At 45.6% G+C, this 19404-nt stretch overlaps 1 protein-coding gene across 4 annotated transcripts in view; it reads left to right on the forward strand.

The window, feature by feature from the left end:
- Nucleotides 1-3: 3 nt before the first annotated feature.
- Nucleotides 4-19404, forward strand: part of Sulf1 (Extracellular sulfatase Sulf1) — a 37236-nt gene continuing 17835 nt past the window's right edge. For 2 of the 4 annotated variants that reach the window (XM_089565909.1, XM_089565907.1), the window contains exons 1-11: nucleotides 758-1049; nucleotides 1946-2286; nucleotides 4479-4718; nucleotides 6002-6323; nucleotides 6831-6981; nucleotides 10218-10393; nucleotides 11549-11677; nucleotides 15668-15736; nucleotides 16847-16958; nucleotides 18329-18719; nucleotides 18857-18993. In XM_089565909.1, coding sequence (XP_089422035.1) covers nucleotides 1956-2286; nucleotides 4479-4718; nucleotides 6002-6323; nucleotides 6831-6981; nucleotides 10218-10393; nucleotides 11549-11677; nucleotides 15668-15736; nucleotides 16847-16958; nucleotides 18329-18719; nucleotides 18857-18993 — 2058 coding nt within the window. In that variant the 5' untranslated portion in view covers nucleotides 758-1049; nucleotides 1946-1955. Of the gene's footprint in view, nucleotides 182-757; nucleotides 1050-1945; nucleotides 2287-4478; nucleotides 4719-6001; nucleotides 6324-6830; nucleotides 6982-10217; nucleotides 10394-11548; nucleotides 11678-15667; nucleotides 15737-16846; nucleotides 16959-18328; nucleotides 18720-18856; nucleotides 18994-19404 lie in introns of those variants that run through there. The other 2 variants (XM_089565908.1, XM_089565910.1) reach the window with 2 other exon arrangements.

Here is a 19404-nt window from a genome sequence, read left to right on the forward strand (position 1 = left end):
TACGTGGCCAGATTCCAAGTGGACTATTTCTCGTAGCGTGTGACGCGTTTGACGAATAGTGACGCATGTTTGATGTTACGAAATTTGGAAATCTCAGGCGTTGACGCAACTGTTCGGCGGCAGTTGCCGCGCAATTTTTTTGTTGTCCGTGAAACATTCGAAGAAATCGTTGGCTGTCAGTGTAAGTTACTAACCATGAGTCGCGCTTGTGCAGTTCGTTCTCTCTACGAATACTTCTCGCGGTCCTTTCACGGCACGAAAAGTTAACGCCAACACGCATTATTCGTGCAATCCGCCGTTAATGTAACAAGTGTTTTCTGCTATCCGCGTGAGGCGCAGATGCTAATAACGTTTGCAAGAGGCCTTCTGGTGGTTCTAAACGCCTGTGCAATGCATGTAGCATAATTATTACGCCGTCATAATGAATAAAAAGAAACTAAAACAATAACGACTGGTGACATTTTATTTACGAAGTTACTGGGATTGTTTAGAGAAATATTTGTTTTGCGGTTACAGCAGTTTTCTATACCTTTTTATTTGCTTTATTTTGTCACATTAGCAAGATGTACCGTTGCTTGCTTACAATAAAAAAAAATGCAGATTTTGCTAATAGTGTAATATGGTAGCAGCCAGCGAATCATTATTTTTCTGATAATGTTTTTAAAAATTGCGCTGTTTAACAGGCATTTTATGCTGTGGTTTGTAACTTTTGTGATATGCATCAAGTTGCTCTACTCTGTGGAAAACGAAACTGACAGACAATGGCGGTAGTTTGAGAGTAGCCAATAGGATTTCTCGAGACTGGGGACTCGGGAAGGTGCTACTTGCGGTGCGATGATACTGTGCTTCATTGAATGAGGCAGCGTTAGCGGTGCAGCGGTACAGCCACGCTTTGCGGTATATAATTGAGGTCCGCCCTCTCCTGACCGAGGGTAAAATGCAGCAAATTAAGCAGTTCGGCAGAGATTGTCAGTAGGTAATCTCTGCAGCATTAGCAGCCTTCATCAACTTGCTCTTATCCTTTTGTCCACTCCCTTTGTTTTGTCCGGGTGAGTAAACAACAAAGTGACAACACCATCTTTTAAACTTAGTGTCCTCAGCTCAAGCATTGTTGTATCCATGCTTCATGACAAGAATGTCATGACTATTGTCCGCACTTGCATTTTCTTTTGCAGGAATAGACCAGCGCAAACTTCGTTTGGCAGCGAAAATCAAAACTGAAGTGCGCTATGGAAAACGTTGTAGTCGTCACTTTGCACGCACGCTGGCGTGCGCAGCCTGTCTTTAGTTCTGTAAGGAGCAGATGCATTTCCGTCTAGTACAGCCTTGAAAAACTATTGGCGGAACGACGCCAAGTTACCGCCTTAACAACTTACGTTTCCTTATTCCCGCGCTTTGTGGTAGCTACGCCGCGAACCTTGTCACGAGCCCTTTCCTAGACTCGGCGACTTAATTTGCTAGCAATTTTTCTTTGCGTAGTCGTTTTGCTGTGCAGTTTTTTGTCGTGGCTTTCTACGGTTGCTGAGGCAGTTCGCAATCTTTCGGGCTTTAGGTATGCGTAGGCGTGCCCGTGCTACTAAGCGCCTGCTTCGAAAGTTGCCGAAGTGGTAATAGCCACGCGAAAGTGGAGTCGATTTGTAATTTGCAGCAGCGCACAAGACGAGCGTTGGGAATATTGCGCGCGTCGAGCTTGAAATTCCTTAGTTATCTGGTTTCGTTCCCTCTAGTGTTTCATTTCTCGCGCCCGTGTCTTCAGTTCGTCGTTCGTACTTCTGTCTGTATGGCTTGAAAGCCAGTGATTTTGTAGGATAACCTGGGCGTTGATTACCTCATGACTTCAGACTGGCGTGTTTGTGGCGTCGATTTAATTGTGCCTCTCTCTCCTATACGTGACACATACTATATCTAGTACAATATATTAAAGCTTTGAACACATTCGTTTCAGTGACCCAAGTATGACCAAACCATGGACCCAACAGGAGGCCACTGTGATCATCATTTGCTTCGTTGCCCTGTTAGCAACAATATCAGCAGGAAAGAAAATTGCTTCGCAACTTTCGAAGGGTCAGGAGCCAAGCAGAACTTTCGAACAAGTCAGCCCACAGGCAAAGCATTTGCCAGCTACATCAGCCTATGATAGACCCTCAGCGGTGTGGCGCGATGCAACATTTGCCATGCCCACGACGCCTGCCCAGCGCAAACGGCCACCTAAGCAGAACTTGCTACCAAGGGAGAAGAAGCCTAACATCATCCTTATCCTTACTGATGACCAAGACATTGAACTTGGTAAGTAGAAAAAACTTGCATGCTGTTTTCATACTTTTTAAGCATGAAATGCTTTTAGACCCCGTTGTCGGCAGTGTGGTGACGTCACGCCGAAACCGAGAGCCATCATCCGGGCTCTGAAACGAGAACATCCGGGCACCGTACGAGACTTAACGAGATTTAACGGACTCTCTAAGCCCTCCTACGCGACCGGCATGCAAGCGCCGGTTGGTCTCCAAAGGAGTCACAAAAAATAACTGCTGCCAGTGCCTTCTCAATGTTTATCAAGATATCAGTCGCTGTGCGTTTGATAATGCACGGAATTATAATTTCCGATTTGTAATAACGCGTGCAAAAAGCACATAAATGCCACGATACTTTTCGTTGTCATACGTGATCTCTTAGGGGCTTCGCGTCGAAGCAAAGCCGCGCAGGCGCACAGGGGCCCGGGGGGGGGGGGGGGGGGGGGGGGGAGCCTTCAAAGGGCAAGGCATCCCGCCGAACGGGTGGTGGCGTTCCTCCCTTCCATTATGTGCGGTTCGGGTGTCCACCGAGATGGCAGAGAATTAATGCGCCATTTCCTTTCCTCAAAAAGAACGGGTGGTGGCGTTCCTCCCTTCCTGTAGGGTGTGGTTCGGGTGCCCACCAAGATGACATTAGGCCCATAAACATTTCATGCTTACTCTACTCTTGGTTACTGGAGAGGCAGAGATTTTTTTTTTTCCATACAGCACTTTGTGCAAGGGAACTGTTAGTTTGCCTCACCTGTACTAAATTATGAGCTTGTGTTTGAGGCATCATTTTGTTGTTTATACTAGTTTACGCTGCTGTTTTCTGCACTGATGGCCACACTGTCGACCAGAAATACTGTCAGCCTGCTCGAAGCCCTGATTCGATCATTCCAGATGCCTTCTTTTTTCAAAACATGCCAGCTTTCAGAGTACATGTGGCGTAGCGAGCATATTTATCAACACGCATTGAATCTCATTGTTCAGCATTGGACCTGCTGTGTTGATAATGCCATTCTGCCGTTGAGAACAAGATCAGAGTCAAAGCAGTTGCGTTTTAATTGAGGCGAAATGCAATAAATGAAATAACGACAATCAACTCGGATGCTTGTGCATGAGAAAGAACTCCATTTTGGTGAAACTGATTTGGAGTCCTCCGCTATGGCATACTTTACAGCCGTGGCAAATGTAAAAATGCATTTGGTTGAATGTATGCACCAGATGTCTTACGTCTGGCACATACAGGGTTCCTTGGTGTCTTCACTTGCGTAATATCGTTTCGGGGCATAGACGGTCTTGGCGTTATAGGGACAATAAGGACTAATTGAAGGGCAAGTGAATGTCATTTACAGGAGTAGGTGCTTGAAATCTTTTCTCTTACAAAGTAGGAAACATTTGGGCTGTTTAAAGGTACACTTGTAGGTTGGTTCGTCAAAATAAGTCTCAAAAGTTCGAAAAAGTTAGGAATTCTTTTTGTCGCTGTTTGTGGGCACATCGGTTCACAGGCAAGCCTCAGACTACATATGGCATTTTTTCACCAAAATAGGATCCTTTTGGTTTTGTTTAATGACAAGCGGGTTTTTTTGTGTGATAAATGTTTTACGTAAAACCACAAGCCTTTGTTCATAGTTTTCTGCTAAGATGGTCTTTGTTCAAATAGAACTTCTTGGTGGGCTAGTTGGTGTATGTTGACCAAATATTTTTAGGGGAATCCCCCAAGGTGGAGTAGATTTGTAATAAGGGAGTAATTACTCATTGACGTCCACCCGAGCGCAGCCATACGGCCACAAAGGAAAGCTATACAGCTTTCACAGAAACTTCGTAGTTAAAGAAAAATTCGTCCTGGTCCGGGGTTCGAACCCGGGACCACCGCTACACCGGAGCAGTCGCTCTACCAATTGAGCTAACCGGGACGGCAAGCTTATGGTAGGGCGAGAGTGAATTGATCTTTAACTCGAAGTGGGAACAGTGTTGACCAAATATTTTTAGGGGAATCCCCCAAGGTGGAGTAGATTTGTAATAAGGGAGTAATTACTCATTGACGTTAAAGCAAAGCATGTTGATGCAAAGCGCTTGTCCATGTCACACTCTTGCATTTGTTCGTGTTGGCGCTTCTTCTTTCTGGCCTTTATTCCTTGGAGTGAATTTTTTTGCTCTGAAAGCTTCAGATGGGAATTTTCGCCTTCCAATTTTCTTGGCCTGCAGGCTCTATGGGCTTCATGCCGAAGACACAGGAAATACTTGGCGAAGGGGGTGCCCATTTTCCTCAGGCTTACGTGTCCACGCCAATGTGCTGCCCTTCGCGGAGCTCCATGCTCACTGGTCTTTATGCTCACAACCATCACGTGCTCACCAACAGTGACAACTGTTCTTCGCCCCAGTGGCAGCAGGAGTTTGAGTCTCGCTCGTTCGCTACGTACCTGAGTGCAGCGGGCTATCGGACAGGTATGTGCTGCTGTGTACATTTTGTTTAGTCTTTTGTAGAGTAGTAGTTGTATTCTTAGGTGACCGGTTTGGTACCTCGCAACAGGGAATTTAAGAAGAAAATGCAAAACTTGTACAATGCGGCACTTATGGTGTCTGTTTCTTTAGTTGTCCGCCATCTGTTGGAGATAGAGATGTTTTCTTTTTCTTTTTTTTTCTAAGTTGGTTTGGTTTGGTTTATGGGGTTTAACGTCCCAAAGCGACTAAGGCTATGAGAGATGCTGTAGTGGAGGGCTCCGGAAATTTCGACCACCTGGGGTTCTTTAACGTGCACTGACATCGCACAGTCCACAGGCGTCTAGAATTTCTCCCCCAAAGAAATTCAACCGCCGCAGCCGGGATTGAACCCGCGTCTTTCGGGTCAGCAGCCGAGCATCATAGCCACTTAGCCACCGCGGCGGCTTTTTTTCTAAGTGTGATACCAATTAGCTCAACTATCTGTTCTGCCTTTGGTTTTACTTTCATGTGATGTGGCATCCATCAATGTGGCTTGCTGAAATGAAGACCATTGATTTAATTCATCACATTTCTAGTGGCATGTTCTGGCGGATGAAACATGACCAGTGGGCTTGTTTTGCATTCTGAGTAGGCGTTCAGGTTTGAATATAGTATCTGAGCATCTTTTGTCAATTCAAAATGGAATAAACAGCGCTGTCATTCCTGTTGACTAGGCCAGCACAGTAGAATTTGTCATAACAGCAACGACACAAATCGCGTGACAAAGGAATAAGAAATCATATTGTGTGGACAGCTTGTTTCTTGTTTTATGTCCTCGTTCTGCTCATGCTTTGCATTATTTTACTTCCGCTATGATTTTTTTTTTTAGGAATTGCTGGCATACTTTCTATGCTCATGTGGCTCTTGAGTTGTTTTTGATCATGGAATGCTTCCTGGTAGCATTCCACAAGCTTTAGTATGGGACTTCAGAAAAACTGCAGCAAATTTTGCAGCAGAGCTTAGAATCTTGTTTACATATGGGCTGTTGAAGTAGTGATGAAGACGCAGTTTCCCGCAGAGTAAAAAGCAGTTTTGAGCTGGCTTAACATAACTGTTTCATGAACGAATGTGGGTTTCAAAGTTTTAGGGGGAGATCATATCCGGCATGGTAAATGACATGGATGATTTTTTTTTCAGATTCTAGGCAGCGCTAAGCTACAACATGCTGGATAATTTCAAGCTTCTTTAGCTCTTTGAGATAAAATAGGCTGGTGTGTATGTATGTATATGTGTGTTTTTTCGTGCAGCCTACTTTGGAAAGTACCTGAACGAATACAATGGCAACCACATTCCGACGGGCTGGCGGGAGTGGGCTGCCTTGGTTCGCAACTCTCGTTTCTACAATTACACAATCAACGTTAATGGTCACAAGCGCAAGCATGGTCTCGACTATACCCGTGACTACTACCCTGACCTGGTGACTAACGACAGCGTGGCCTTCCTGCATCAGTCCAAGCAGCTCTTTCCCAACCGGCCAGTCATGATGGTCGTCTCCTATCCATCCCCACATGGTCCTGAGGACTCAGCGCCACAATACCAGCATCTGTTTCATAATGTCACAACACACAGGTAAGGAGGAAGGGGCACTTACCCTTGCTGTTGAATGTAGTAAAATGAGTTTCAGAATCGGAATAGATTTTCGAATTTCAAGAATCAGTCTTAAATTAATTTTCTCTGCTCTTGAATATGCACTGTGGGGTACACGTCGTTAGCACTAGCTCTGCTGAATGAATTATGGGCTTGTAATTGAAGTTGATAGTTTTGACTCATGGTGTATGGCTTCTTTCTTCATGTTACTTGATAGTCATTGACTGGCCATGTTGGCTGACACTAAGAACTTCAAGGCTGTGCAAAACTAGATGTGACCTGATGGCCAGTGATGGGTCATATTTTGGCAACACTTAGCAATGCCCACGAGAGCTTTGTGGGAGCTGTGAGAACAAGCACTGTCTTCGGGAGCTTAGCCGAAATATTGTTGGGCTCTGTATGTTATCATGTCATGCTTGAAAACCTGTGAATTATCTTCGTCAGGCATTCTTGACATTGTAATCAACTAATCTGTTTTTTTTATTGCAGGACACCGAGCTGGAATTATGCACCAAACTTGGACAAACAGTGGCTTTTGCGGTACACTGGTCAGATGGAGCCGATTCACATCAAATTTACCGACATGCTTCACACAAAGCGCCTGCAGACACTGCAAACTGTTGACGATGCTGTGGAAAAGGTACAGTTCTGTGATTGACATCTCTGGGGTTTTGCTCTCCTTTACGGCTTTGTTTTCTTTAATGTTGCTTGTGTATGCAGCGTATCATAATTAATGTTTTTGGAAACACGGGCTTACACAATATGTTGTGTACAATGAAAGCTCGTTAATTCGGAAATCCGGATAAATCGAACTACTGACTCGGTCCTGGCCAGTGCCCATGCAAGTCTGTTGCGTCGAACGTTCGTTGATTCTCGCACCGGTGAATTCTACCGGGCTCCCGAAGGAAGACCACATCCAGTTATGAATGCCGTGGCTAGAAATTGTTGAGATAGCCATGCCAAAAACCTGAGTTTTGTGCGTGCGAAGGCATGCGTGGTAAAAAAAAACTGGTGGCCCGGTATCAGAGGACACTCTGACCACTTAGTTTTGGTTTCGCTTTTCTGAGCTTTGCACCAGCCCGCAGCAGTGGCGGCTTGACCAGTCAGCATCAGCTAGCCAACCTACACCAGCTGAGCACCGTTAAGGACGCTGATTGACACGTCACTGGTGCTGTCCTCTCCCTCCTCCTTTTTTCTTGCCGCTTCAGCGCCTTTTCCTTCACTTGCGTCCGCGTGGTTTTATTCTCCAGTGTTTCCTGTTCCTTGAAGCTCGAATTAACGAGCTTTTAGTCTAGTGTGGGTTCGCTGACATCAAATTTTTAGCTGCCCATGCTTCAGAAGTCTATACCATAATTCGTATATGCCTTTGAAAAGCTTGGTTCAAAGATTTGCTTAAGATTTGGTTCAAAGCACGAAAGCACTTTAAGAGCACTTATGACTGCTTGAAATTAGCCATGATTCCTGCATTTCTTGGAAAAAGTGAATCGGAATTATTTTTATTTTCTGTGAAATATAATGTGGTCTGAAAATTCTTAGTGCAAGAAAGGTGCCTGAAAGCCCAAAATACAAGTGATGAAATAACACAATGAATAGAGTGTACACTGCTGGGGATGCACAAAGTTCATCGCTGTCTCATTAGTTGAACATGCATAATTCCTAAGCATGCCTGTTCCATGCACTCACAACACAGTATATCTACAAATCTTCTCAGATCTGTTCCACTACCTTTCATCAAGCGATTACAGTTTTGATCATCATTGCAAGTTCGAACAGAGTAGTGGAGAGAAATGATGGTTCAACTTTTTCACTCAGAATTTCTCAGCAGTAAATTCCATCTTTTATAGCTAGCTGGATGGAATGTGAAGCCTGCCACCAGAACCCAAGCTATTGAATTTTAGCGGAAACAGAAATTCCATGGAGATTCCCTCAGTGTTCTTAATATGAATGTTTTTAGTTTTTTTGCAAGTTGTCAGTACTGCAAGATTTGACTCCAATAGCTGTAGCGTGGATTTTCTTTGGGCAAATGGTGTTGGTGCTGTAATATGCCCCAAAGGGAAAACTGCTTTTGCCTGCTGGCCTAACGTGAACCTGTGCCCTCAAGGACGTGTGGGAATTTTGAATTTGTGGTCTTTGGTCATGCAGTCCAGGTGGGAGAGAGAGAATGGGCACAGTTACAAATGTTGAGAAGGGGAGTGTTTTAAGTTATGGCAGCCACTCCTTTTACCTAGGAGAGGTAGAAAAGTGCGAAAGTGTTTAGTTCAAATGACATTGAAGCTGCCATTGAAGAATTAAAAAAAAGTTTTAATTAGTCAAATCATGTTACTGCGACTCCTGTTAATTCAGACTGCCGCCGGAGCCCCGCTAAATGCCCATTTAAGTCTGTGGCATTGGAAACTCGTTTAATTTGGAAAACCCTGTGCTGGCATTGGTGAATTCCGATGAGTTTTCAGAAGCAGCACCGTGTCGAAAGGTGATCTGCTTGACAAGTGACCATCTAAATAAATGCTCATCCTCAGGTCTGAACTGCTATTACATTGTATCCCACCCCCCTCAGACATGTGCGCAACAGCATGCCGATTGACAGTCGGCAGGCCAGCCATGCAGTTTCTTTTTTGAAATTTTGCCTCCAGCCCTCGGCAACGGCATCTGTCGCCTGTGCATCAACCAGGCTGCCAAGATATGTGCTGTTTAGAGCGACGATTTGCCTAGTCTCTAACCCCTTTTTGTTTTTCGAAAGCATCCTGCTGCTCTGGCACCAATGCTCGCTTCCATCACATGGTATTTCCGCTCCTCCAGTGTGCCGAAACTCCGAATTCATCACATGCTATTCGCTGTTTTGTGCACTGAAGCCGCCGCGGTGGCTCAGTGGCTATGGTGCTCGGCTGCTGGCCCAAAAGACGCGGGTTCGATCCCGGCCGCGGCGGCTAGAATTTCTTTGGAGGAGAAATTCTAGACGCCCGTGTGCTGTGCGATGTCAGTGCACTTTAAAGAACCCCAGGTGGTCGAAATTTCCGGAGCCCTTCACTACGGCGTCTCTCATAGCCTTAGTCGCTTTGGGACGTTAAACCCCACAAAACCAAACAAAACCAAACCGAAGCCTCCAGTGCTAAGGCATCGCACATTGAAAGAAGTCAGGGGGCTCTTGCCTTTATGGAGCAGTTCTGCTTGTGACTCTACAAAAAGTGCTCACGAATTAGAGCATTTGACAGAACTGTTAAAAATTGTAGTCGACGCATACTTTTCATCTTAATAGGAGATTACCGTATATTGTCATATATAGGTTGGCGTTTTTTTTTCTCCAAACCTGACGTTTTTATTGGGTCCAAGGTAGTTTCTGCCAAGCCACGAACAGTATGCTCCTTGTGCAGGTTCCTGTTCCTGACAGGGTGCCTGGAGCTCCATGTACACAAAAAGAAATTGTTAATACGTGTGTAAATCGAGCCCGCTGTCATAGGCACTTGGCAACCGTTTGGTCAGTGCTTGCATGATATTGCTGACAAACTGCTGAGTTGTAGGTGTGTTACAGTGTCTATGTAAAGCAGGGAAAAAAAATACGAGGTTCCACACAATTCCCTGCATTGTATTGATGGAGGATGAAAAACCCGGGTCTTCCCATTAGATGCCACATGGTTCCATCACAATGACTGTTGGAGGGGCTCCCTCCATTCATGACAGTTTACACATGAGCTTGCTGCAGTAGTCGTTATCTTTTACGGCGGGCCATCCTTATGTTGTCATCTTGTGGCTGAGGAATCGTAAAAATGTTTATTGTAAGATAGCTGAAATGTAACACTAGGGCTTTTTCCTGCTTGTTAACCAGTTGCTTTTTTTTTTCAATCACTGCCTGCTTCATCCTTGGCTTGTACTGCATTACAGCTGTACAATGAACTGTTGAACCTGGGGGAGCTCAACAACACTTACATTTTCTACACCTCTGATCACGGCTACCACCTCGGTCAGTTTGGGCTTGTGAAAGGAAAATCAATGCCCTTTGAGTTTGACATCCGGGTGCCTTTCTATGTCAGGGGACCCAGGGTTCCTGCATCTACAAGGTGAGTGGTGTGGTGTTCACTATCCTGCAGTAGCGAATCATAGGTGCTAACTGCTGCATTACTGGTAGAGACAGGTGCAGTGCTTGCCTTTTTAGGCTGCTAGCTCATTTTTTGTTTTGTGCTTCAGTTTCACGCATGAGTGTGGCTGATAATGATCATTGTAATGGTGCACGGTGGCATTTGGGGCTCAATGTGTCCTAAAGAAATGATTGCCATCAGCACAGCCAGGTCAGAAATATAAAATTTTGCAACTTAACATGGTGTATAATATATTGCGAGTACTGTAGAATATAATTAATACGAATCTTACTGGGTAGGGGTAGGGAACAATATTTGTATCAGCTTAAATTTGTGTAATAAAAAAAAAAACGAACAGAATCTGTATGCTGAACACCCCTATGCACAAGTCTGCTTACAGCTGATGGGATTTGTTTGTGGTAATGTGCCATCGCTCGGTGCTCGCAGTGCGTACTGTGTGACGCAATCACGGTGTCAGCAATGTGCGAGCCTTGCGCTGCTGCTCAGTGTTTGCGATAAGTACAGCCTCTGTCAAAAGTTTGGAGCCCAGGGGGTTTGCTTCTGAAGCACACTGTCTGGTTCGTAATGCGTCTCAAGCGCTCCAAATTTGCTGGAGGTAAGAAGATTTCTGGTCCTGTCTCCTCCAATGGGTAGGACTACTGCGGATGTTACAGGAGTCCCACTGCGGGGCTTAGAAGCAAACCCCCTGGGCTCTAAACTTTTGACAAAGACTGTACATTGTGCTGTGTGAGTGGCAGTTGCGACGTCGGCTATGTGGGGGCTGTACATTGTGTATACTGCCTGTTCTTTCATATCTTTTTTTATTAGTCATTGTAATGAGAGGTGATTAATGTATCTAGGACAATCAGAGTGATGACTTATGGAGTGTAAGTGGCCATGGAATCCTGAGGTTTCATATTGGGACAAGCAATAATCTTTTAATTCTATTAGCTTCTAAGCATGAAGCCCTCGGCTTAGCAATAGCATGTGTCAACCGTAGGTTTCGACGTAGCCATTTCATGCCATTTGTTTCCTCGGTTGAAGCCGTTCTTTACTCGTATTTTGTATGCAATACTGTGCTTGACTGCTTGCAAGCTATTCGAGGTAATGTTCCTTTCTCAACATTTGCACTTTCAGGTTAAAAGATATTGTACTGAATATTGATTTAGCGCCAACCTTTCTAGATATTGCGGGTGTTGATATTCCGGAGCATATGGACGGCAAGTCTATCTTTCCGATCTTGGAAGATGCCTTCAATGCCGTGAGGTTGGTTACTTCTTTTGCCTTTGTTAATTAGTGCTGTGTGTGTGTACAGGTGACGAGTGATTTGGATAGTGATGGGCATGGCTGTTGCACTCTACATACTTTCATGATTGTGATGTTGATCAGCTGCCAACAGTTAAGTTTATGCTGTTTATGTGTGTGGTTTCGCTTCACGTTTTCAACTCTGTGCAAAAGCGCACCGTCTGCAGCTGATCTGTATGTGTATCGAAGAGAGATATCAGATGCATATCGAAGTGCATAACGAAGTAGTTCAATATATTGATAATTCAATGTATAAAATATGCCGATAGATGGGCATATCTGTAACTTAGATGCAAGAATAGGATGCACCCATGCTAGCGGCATGCTTACTACCGAAGCGTGTTGCCCACTGGTATATAATGTCTCTCTTGGTATCGCTAAGCCTAGTTTGCTTTGTATCGAAGCCGCAGCAGATTTTACTTGGGAACTATTCGCCACGTATCATAAAATGTGTTGTCTTAGTGCTGCTTTACTATTAACGCATTAAGCTCACATTAAAATCGAAGTGTGGTTTAGTTTCCACAGCACCCTTCAGCAGCAAAGCATGCGACCAAGCAGACCAGGGCTTGCGTGCATGATGGAAAATTAGTCTTTTTTTCACAGTCTAGACTATTCATTGCTTTTGAGGAAAGGAAAGGCATTATACCTGTCTCACTTTCTCAGTGACATCTCAACTGTGCCAACTGAGAACTCCAGTTGGCAGCCATTTTTCGTGTTTTTACTTGTTTATGTTCGTGTGCTGCTGCCTCATAATCCTTGAATTGTTAAACCCTTTTACATTAGAAAAACACATTTTGTTCACTCTTGGATAAGAATACGAAAGGCCAGCATCCTGAAGATTCTTGGCAGTGTTCCTGTTTGCACGTGGAACTGTCTGAAGAGCCATTTCTCAAAAGAAGAAAACGTTTGCGAGAGATTCCTTCCTGGATGCATTAGATCTTTTTCAACATTTTTGTGCAGCCAGGAGAGGGACACCCTCATTCCAGCTTTCATTGCATAAATGTGGGGAAAAGGAGGCCTTCACTGACGTGCTGTGCATCACTAGTCCCCTGGCGACAGCTCTTCACTGGATGCTTGTTACATGCAGTGAAACCTCATTAAGGCATACCTCGCAGGACGATGGAAAAACTACTCTCAAAGCAGCAGTACACCGTAACCGAAAGCAGCCTGAATATATTCATTGACGATGATAAAGGATGACACCTGAGGTATCCCGTGAAGGAAGGCGCATGTGGAAGCTGTTATTCACATAGGATCACAGAAATCGCCTACTTATACCTGCCGCTGAGGCAGCCTTGCAGAGTGCAGCCAGAAAGGCGGGCAGCTTCCTCGTCTGTTGCCTGCATTGTACAATGTTAAAGAGTCCCTGAGAAGGGCTTTCGAGGTTGGCTGTAAAATGCTTGCATTATGTAGAGTACAGGCCACTGAGAATTCATTCCGCGTACAAGACCTCAAAAGCGAGCCGATAATTTACAATACAATTTTAAGAACTCCCGCTTGTGTTCCTCGCGGTGACTTGCAGTGCCGAGCTTTTGCCCGAATCCGTGCGCATTGCATCATCTAGCGCTCTTTACGTCAGCAGCGGAATGCCATCATTGGTTTGCCGCGCCAGCGCCGTCGACGCCAAACCAGTTTAGGAGGCGTTGGCTCCGCCCCCTGGGGAATTCGCATGCACGTCGATGGAGGGGCCGGGTGCGTGAAGACGGCAGACCGTCATTTCAGCGCGCAAAAAGTGATGAGAGGAGTGGGGAAGACGCGAAGACGCGGAAATTCAAAATTTTGACTACAAACAACTCGTCTTCCACAAAGCGCATAAAAAAAAATTTTGGTGGAGGATATTTGCGACGCTGCGTCCTTTAGCATCCTAGGCATATCGCATCTTTGTTGGGACCCCCTTTCACAGCCCCTTTAAACCAACGGTATAGGCACTATTGGACCATGTTGGAGAATTCTTAACTGCGGTGTCTGTCTCTAAACATGCAAAAAGTGAGCGCTTCCATAGCACCTTCCCACTGCAGAACTCCTGCAAAAAGCTCTTCACGGGGGTCGTTTGCCAGTGGAGGTCAGCACTTACAACTTCGCCCGGCATAAGACACTTGGGCGGCACTTGGTGTGAGACGCACTCGATCCATGACAGCGCTAGTGATGTGACATCACACGACGAGATGAGGCGGAATCACCACCATGCCGTGGCACTGGTCAGCCTGCAATGCAAAAATGGAGGCTATGGCGCATGGAGGAAAGTGAAAGTTTGCTATGGCCAGCCTAAAATTTGGAGCAGAGAAGAGTTTCCGTACTGCAGAGAAGCCAAGGTGCACAACGATGCGTGTGCCCTCGGCAATGGGAGGGGATAGTGCTTTCTCTCCAGGCGTGTCAGCAGCTGCAAGCTTGCTCATTGCCGCGATCTATGCATTAGGAACACCGGTGAAGTTTCCTTTCAGTGCACGGCTTGCTTATGACTCCTCTACAGGAAACCTCTCCAGCTTAGTACACGATAATTGGTGTGTGCTTATTGAGACATTCATGATAAGCCACTACGTATGTCATGCACAGGCACCAAATGCATAAGGTTTATTTTATTTGTTTTATTTGGAATACACCGTAGCCTCTTTCGAGGTTGTTGTAAGATTGAGTTAGGATATGATGGTTTTAGACACGGTAGGAACTGAGTCTAAGAGTTCATGTGACTGTGTCCTAAGTGTTGCTGCCTCTTAAGCGAGTACGTCTGAATGAGGTTTTACTGTATATGGCTCTGCAGAGGGTGACATACAGGGAGCGTTGTTGTTTTGTAGCCAGCCCTGCCATGTGTCAGTAAACCTCATGTCAGTCACATGAAGTAACCAACGTCGCACAGAATCTTGACCAAAGGATGCGATGCGTAAACGAGCTACCAGGGCTGACCACCTCAAAGGGGGTTTAGCAAATCAGGGATTGTGTGGCAGCAGCAAAGAAATGTGGATGAGTAAAATAATAAATGTAACCGCTGGCTGGCAACTGGAGTTTTTAGTAAATGTTCATATTTTTTTCCTTGTAGCATGGTTAAGGTTCTCACCAAGGAAGTGAGAGTTATTTCGCCTTTCTTTTCCTCAAAACCAGCATTTAGTCTAGATTGCAAAAAAAAAAAATACTGGGAACTTGCCAGTCTAATTTTACTTTGTGCAAGTGGGCGCAAGTGAGAGCGGCAGCAGTGGTCGCGGGTAATGTGTGTCTTCATCATTAAACCAAACTTCGTCCTATTTTTCTGTGTATGGTTCCAATTATCACAAAAGATGACTGCGCAGGGAAAATGCTCTAGTCAGAGGTCCGAACAGGCCATGCAAATTGTGCCAGCTCACAAAAAAAGTCACCTTCGGCAGGGTTTCCTCTTTTTTCGTTGCTGCCTTAGGCACCCAATCACGCCGCACACTCCCCTCATCAAGCACTTTTACCGCGCCACTGGCAGGTGTCTTAGGCTTTGCAGCCAGTACGGTGCCACATGTGCAGATCTTTCCGGGAGCGCTTATAAGAGAAACGCCATTTGGAGAGGCTTTGCGTGCCACTTGATGGATGGGATGTTACCCCTGTTATGCGCACAGCAAATAGTGTTATGCATTTTTGCATGGGATTTCCGTGGGGACACCTTGACTGTTTGATGGACTCAATCACATGATTTATCCCGGTTTTATTCATCTGGGATAATTTGTATTGCAGTATTGTAGTTCTTGGTTCATTGAGTAGTTCTTGCACTAGTATTGTTTTCATGAACCTTTTGTAGCATTTAAGCCTTTTGTACTGCCAAAAGATTGTTGTTTACAAACTTGGAGTGTTGTTGTGTTTACACTGTATTTTCTTACCTTTATTTGCAGTGCCTGTAAGTATTTGTTCTTGACTGCATGACAGGCTTTGAGGCCTTCCTTTCTCAAAAGGATTATGGCAAACATGCTTCTTCACCCTTATGTTGCTTTTGTACAGAAATGGCCACAGACGGACTGAGATAAAGCGAAGAAAAGCATGGCGAGACAGCTTCCTTATTGAGAGGGGGTGAGTGTGTATGAAAGTAAAAATTTTGCAGTTTGCTTCCTCCGTGTCAGGTTTATCTTTTCAAAGGTCCATCCATGGAATGGAATAGAGGAGTTGTGCTATTATTTCATTAACACGTGTTATTACTACTTGTGCTTCTGACATGTGCAAAGGTGTCGTCATTGGGAAGAAAAGATTGACCACATTTAATGTGGGGTATAGTGGATAGATTGGCAAGTTGTCCCTTTGTAAAACTGCGAAAGTCAGCTTTCCTGCATCGAAAACAACCTCTTTACCATGGCAGCGTGGCCCATCCTAGGTGCAAAAATTGGGTGCAGCGCCGAAGGCTTCTTTACCAAGCCTTGTGCCGCGTAAGCACCTGGCAAGCAGCAACTTGGTACAGTTGCATTTTACATTTCCTTCGCAATTGCAGTACGGGGTAGAGGTATGGGGAGCCTGCGCTGCCCAGGTGGCACTGCAGTTATTCCACTATTCGACTAAAAACTGCTGCCGTCAGTCGCTTGGGCCGCTACAAAAGCGAGGGCACATTCTGAACGATTAGAAGCCCGCGTTTGGTTGACAGCACTGTTTGCCTCTCTTCTGCAGACATAACCCAGATAGCTGACACGCACCACGTGCGGCTTCGACAAAGCGCAGAAGCTCACGCCAATAAGCTCGGGAAGGTGGCGTGGAATAGCACTACGAGTGCACCAAAAACTGCTTGCTCCTCTCGCTATGCTGTGTGTTACGGCGCTGCAATCAACACGGCAAACTTCAGCACAGGTTCCCCATTGCAACTGCCCCCTTAACATTACAACTACACATGGCAGAAGCAGACAGGAAATGCCATTATTCAAATTATTTATATGTCCAGTACTGCACCTGACTCTTGCCCGCCATAACTGATTGAGCTGTCTTGTTGAAGGGATTATTCTTGGCAGCTGACCTAGAGTTTTGTAAAGGGTCCATAGTTGGAAGTTATGGCTAGCTGCACCAGCATTTATGACCCTGTTATCTCACTTGATATTTGCTTTCTTTCATCATGCAAACTTTGATTATAACGACTCATCTGCAGTTTATACTCTGTGCTGTGTTCATATGTGTGCTTTTTTTTTTCTTCATTTCTCTCAGCAAAGTGTCAAAGGAGCACCTGTTTGATGGAGCGTACAACTCAACCAAAGAGCGCAACCTGCATGTCAAGTGTAGTTCTGGCAGACATCCTTCCCCATGTCAGCCGCACCAGGTAGCAATTTTGTTTTGTCAACTGCGGGCTATGCGGTGAATGAATACGGTTATGGTGTAGGCATTCAAATATATACGTGATTCTTTTTAACGTCGATTAGCCTGCCTTTTCAAGTTGTGGCTTTGAGCTGTGTGCCTAAGTAAGTAACCATGTTGACAGTATACAGTAATACTTACTATATTAACCAGTGGTCGGGGTAGTTAACCAAGCCCACATGACTAAGCTGAGCTTGGGAGATGGCCTTTATTACTGAAAATGTCGCTAGTACCTCGTGCTTCATTTTGTAATTGCGCTTCTGAAAATACAGCACAAGCATGTGTTCGGCCCTTTTGCACTCAGTACCATTTCAGGGCAGTAGTTTTGAGCTTTTGACACTTCTTTGCCATTTTGGAATGTCAGGTGCATGTGGCCACGTTACTCTTCATGCACTTTGCCTCATGGTATCTCGTGTGCACTGCACAGGCCATGCACACATACTAGTTTCCCGTAAGTTTAACGTTAAGCTGAACGCAGTCGTCACTGGAGGGGTAGTGATCTTGCTGCGAGAAGGAAGCCCTGTTGTTGGGAAGGAGGGTGTGATGTGGGAAGGGTGTTAGGATGGGGAGCGGGAACTTGAAAATCTTGTCCAGGCAGCATTGCTGCATAAAGAGGATTAAGCTGCAAAACTGTGACGAAGAAGTACACCAGCTCAGCAGTTGGAAATCGTGGGGGTGTGGTAGGCAGAGAGATAGTGAACGTGGGCTTGAAAGGCTGTGTGTCTAAGCATGGGAAGCTGTGACAGGTTTTAGTAGTGAAAGAGAAAAAAGGGAGATAGGGAGAAAGAATGAAAGGAAGAGGGAGGAGGGAGGCAAGGTGGGTGAAAAACCAGAGTTCCTGAGAAATTATAGCAAGAGGTGTAGAGCATAACAACAATAATAATGAAAAAGGGAAATGAAAGGGGCAAAAGGAAGGGGCACGATGTTGGATGGTGGGGTTGGGAATGACAGAGGCGAATAAAGTATCTGGCGTAATTTTTTTGTTTGCTCTGGCCAGGTGTAAAACCGTTTTAAAGATTTACGTTGGTGCCAGAATATGTGTGAGAGGGTCTAAGTTTTTTTTGGAGACGTTGATCCTTGCTAGTTGTAAGGTTTTAAATTTGTGGATCAGGAGTGCCTTTCTGTATTTTTTATTCGTTTCAGGTTTGAAGCCTGATTGGAGAATGAGTAGCTTAAGTCTATTGAAACTGTGACCACATTGATTAAAATTATCTGGCGCTGCTTTTTGGACATTCCATCTTGTGTCAGCTCGGTGGCCACTTTAGTCTCGTGCTCGTTGATTGACCAGTTTGCAAACACAGTTGTGCTTGAACGTTTTCGCTGTGCCTCACGCAGAAGTGGGAGTGTACACACGACGGCAAACGGTGGCACATGCGCCGCTGCAGACACCCGCGGCAGCACCACCACCGCAAGAACTGCGTCTGCAAGGAGGACAACGAGGACCACCTGCCCGAAGCGGATGACACCCAGGGGGAGGCTGTTCTGCTGCCCCCCAGTGGTGCAAAGTTGAAGAAGCAGCCAAAGGAACAGCAGCACCGACGACATCATCATCACCACCACGGCCAGCACTCGCCGCACTCTGTTCAGGACCTTCCACCGTCAGCAGCCGCGGCGGCGTTACAGACCATGATGCTCGCTGCCCACCGCATGGGACCGGCCGGTTCCCAGCTGACGCCCGAGGAGCGCAAGCAGCAGCGAAAGTTCCTGCGAGAGCACGTGAAGCAGGGTGAGCCGTCTAGTCTGGGTAGCATTGGACAGCAGGTCTTATGCTCTTATTTACCGTATTTACTTGTATATTGGTTGATATGCTATATAGATTGACCCTCGAAGAATGGATCTCGGAATGTTTTTTTTTTCTTGTAGCAGGGTTCAAGCCTGTCTTCATGGCTGCCAGGTTAAAGCGACGCGCAGATGCTCTCGCGGAAGGCTTTGACTTGACAGACGACAAAGCAGTGTCTGCTTTCCTCAGTGCAACGGCGGATGAGCTGCTTGAAGAGGAGGTGGGTAGGGCTGTGCTTGCCACTCTCATCCTGGTACCTGTTGTCTAAAGTCTCGCATCTCTTTTGCTTTGCAAAAACTGACCAGTCGGATGTTGAGAAACACATTCTCTATGACCCCGTTCATATGAATTTGCTAGCAAAACAAGTTGTCTTGCAAGTATGAATGTTAGTGCAGCTGAAGTGTGATGCATAGTGGACAGAAGTGGAAAGAAGTGGCCAAGAAATTCGTGTATGTTAGGGGGGAAAGGGGGGGGGGGGGGGGGGGGGAGAAGCAAAACAATTTGACCATGGCATCATCAGACTTTGACTACAATGTGTATGGAGCACAAATTTGCTGACTCACTTGCCTGGCTAGTTCACAATTAAGTACAATGTGTGTGTATGCTTGCTGCAGTTATCCATGTAACAGAT

The sequence above is a fragment of the Amblyomma mixtum genome, chromosome 1 (genome assembly GCF_055824585.1).
Source record: "Amblyomma mixtum isolate Tamu chromosome 1, ASM5582458v1, whole genome shotgun sequence".
Taxonomy (NCBI): Eukaryota; Metazoa; Arthropoda; class Arachnida; order Ixodida; family Ixodidae; genus Amblyomma; species Amblyomma mixtum.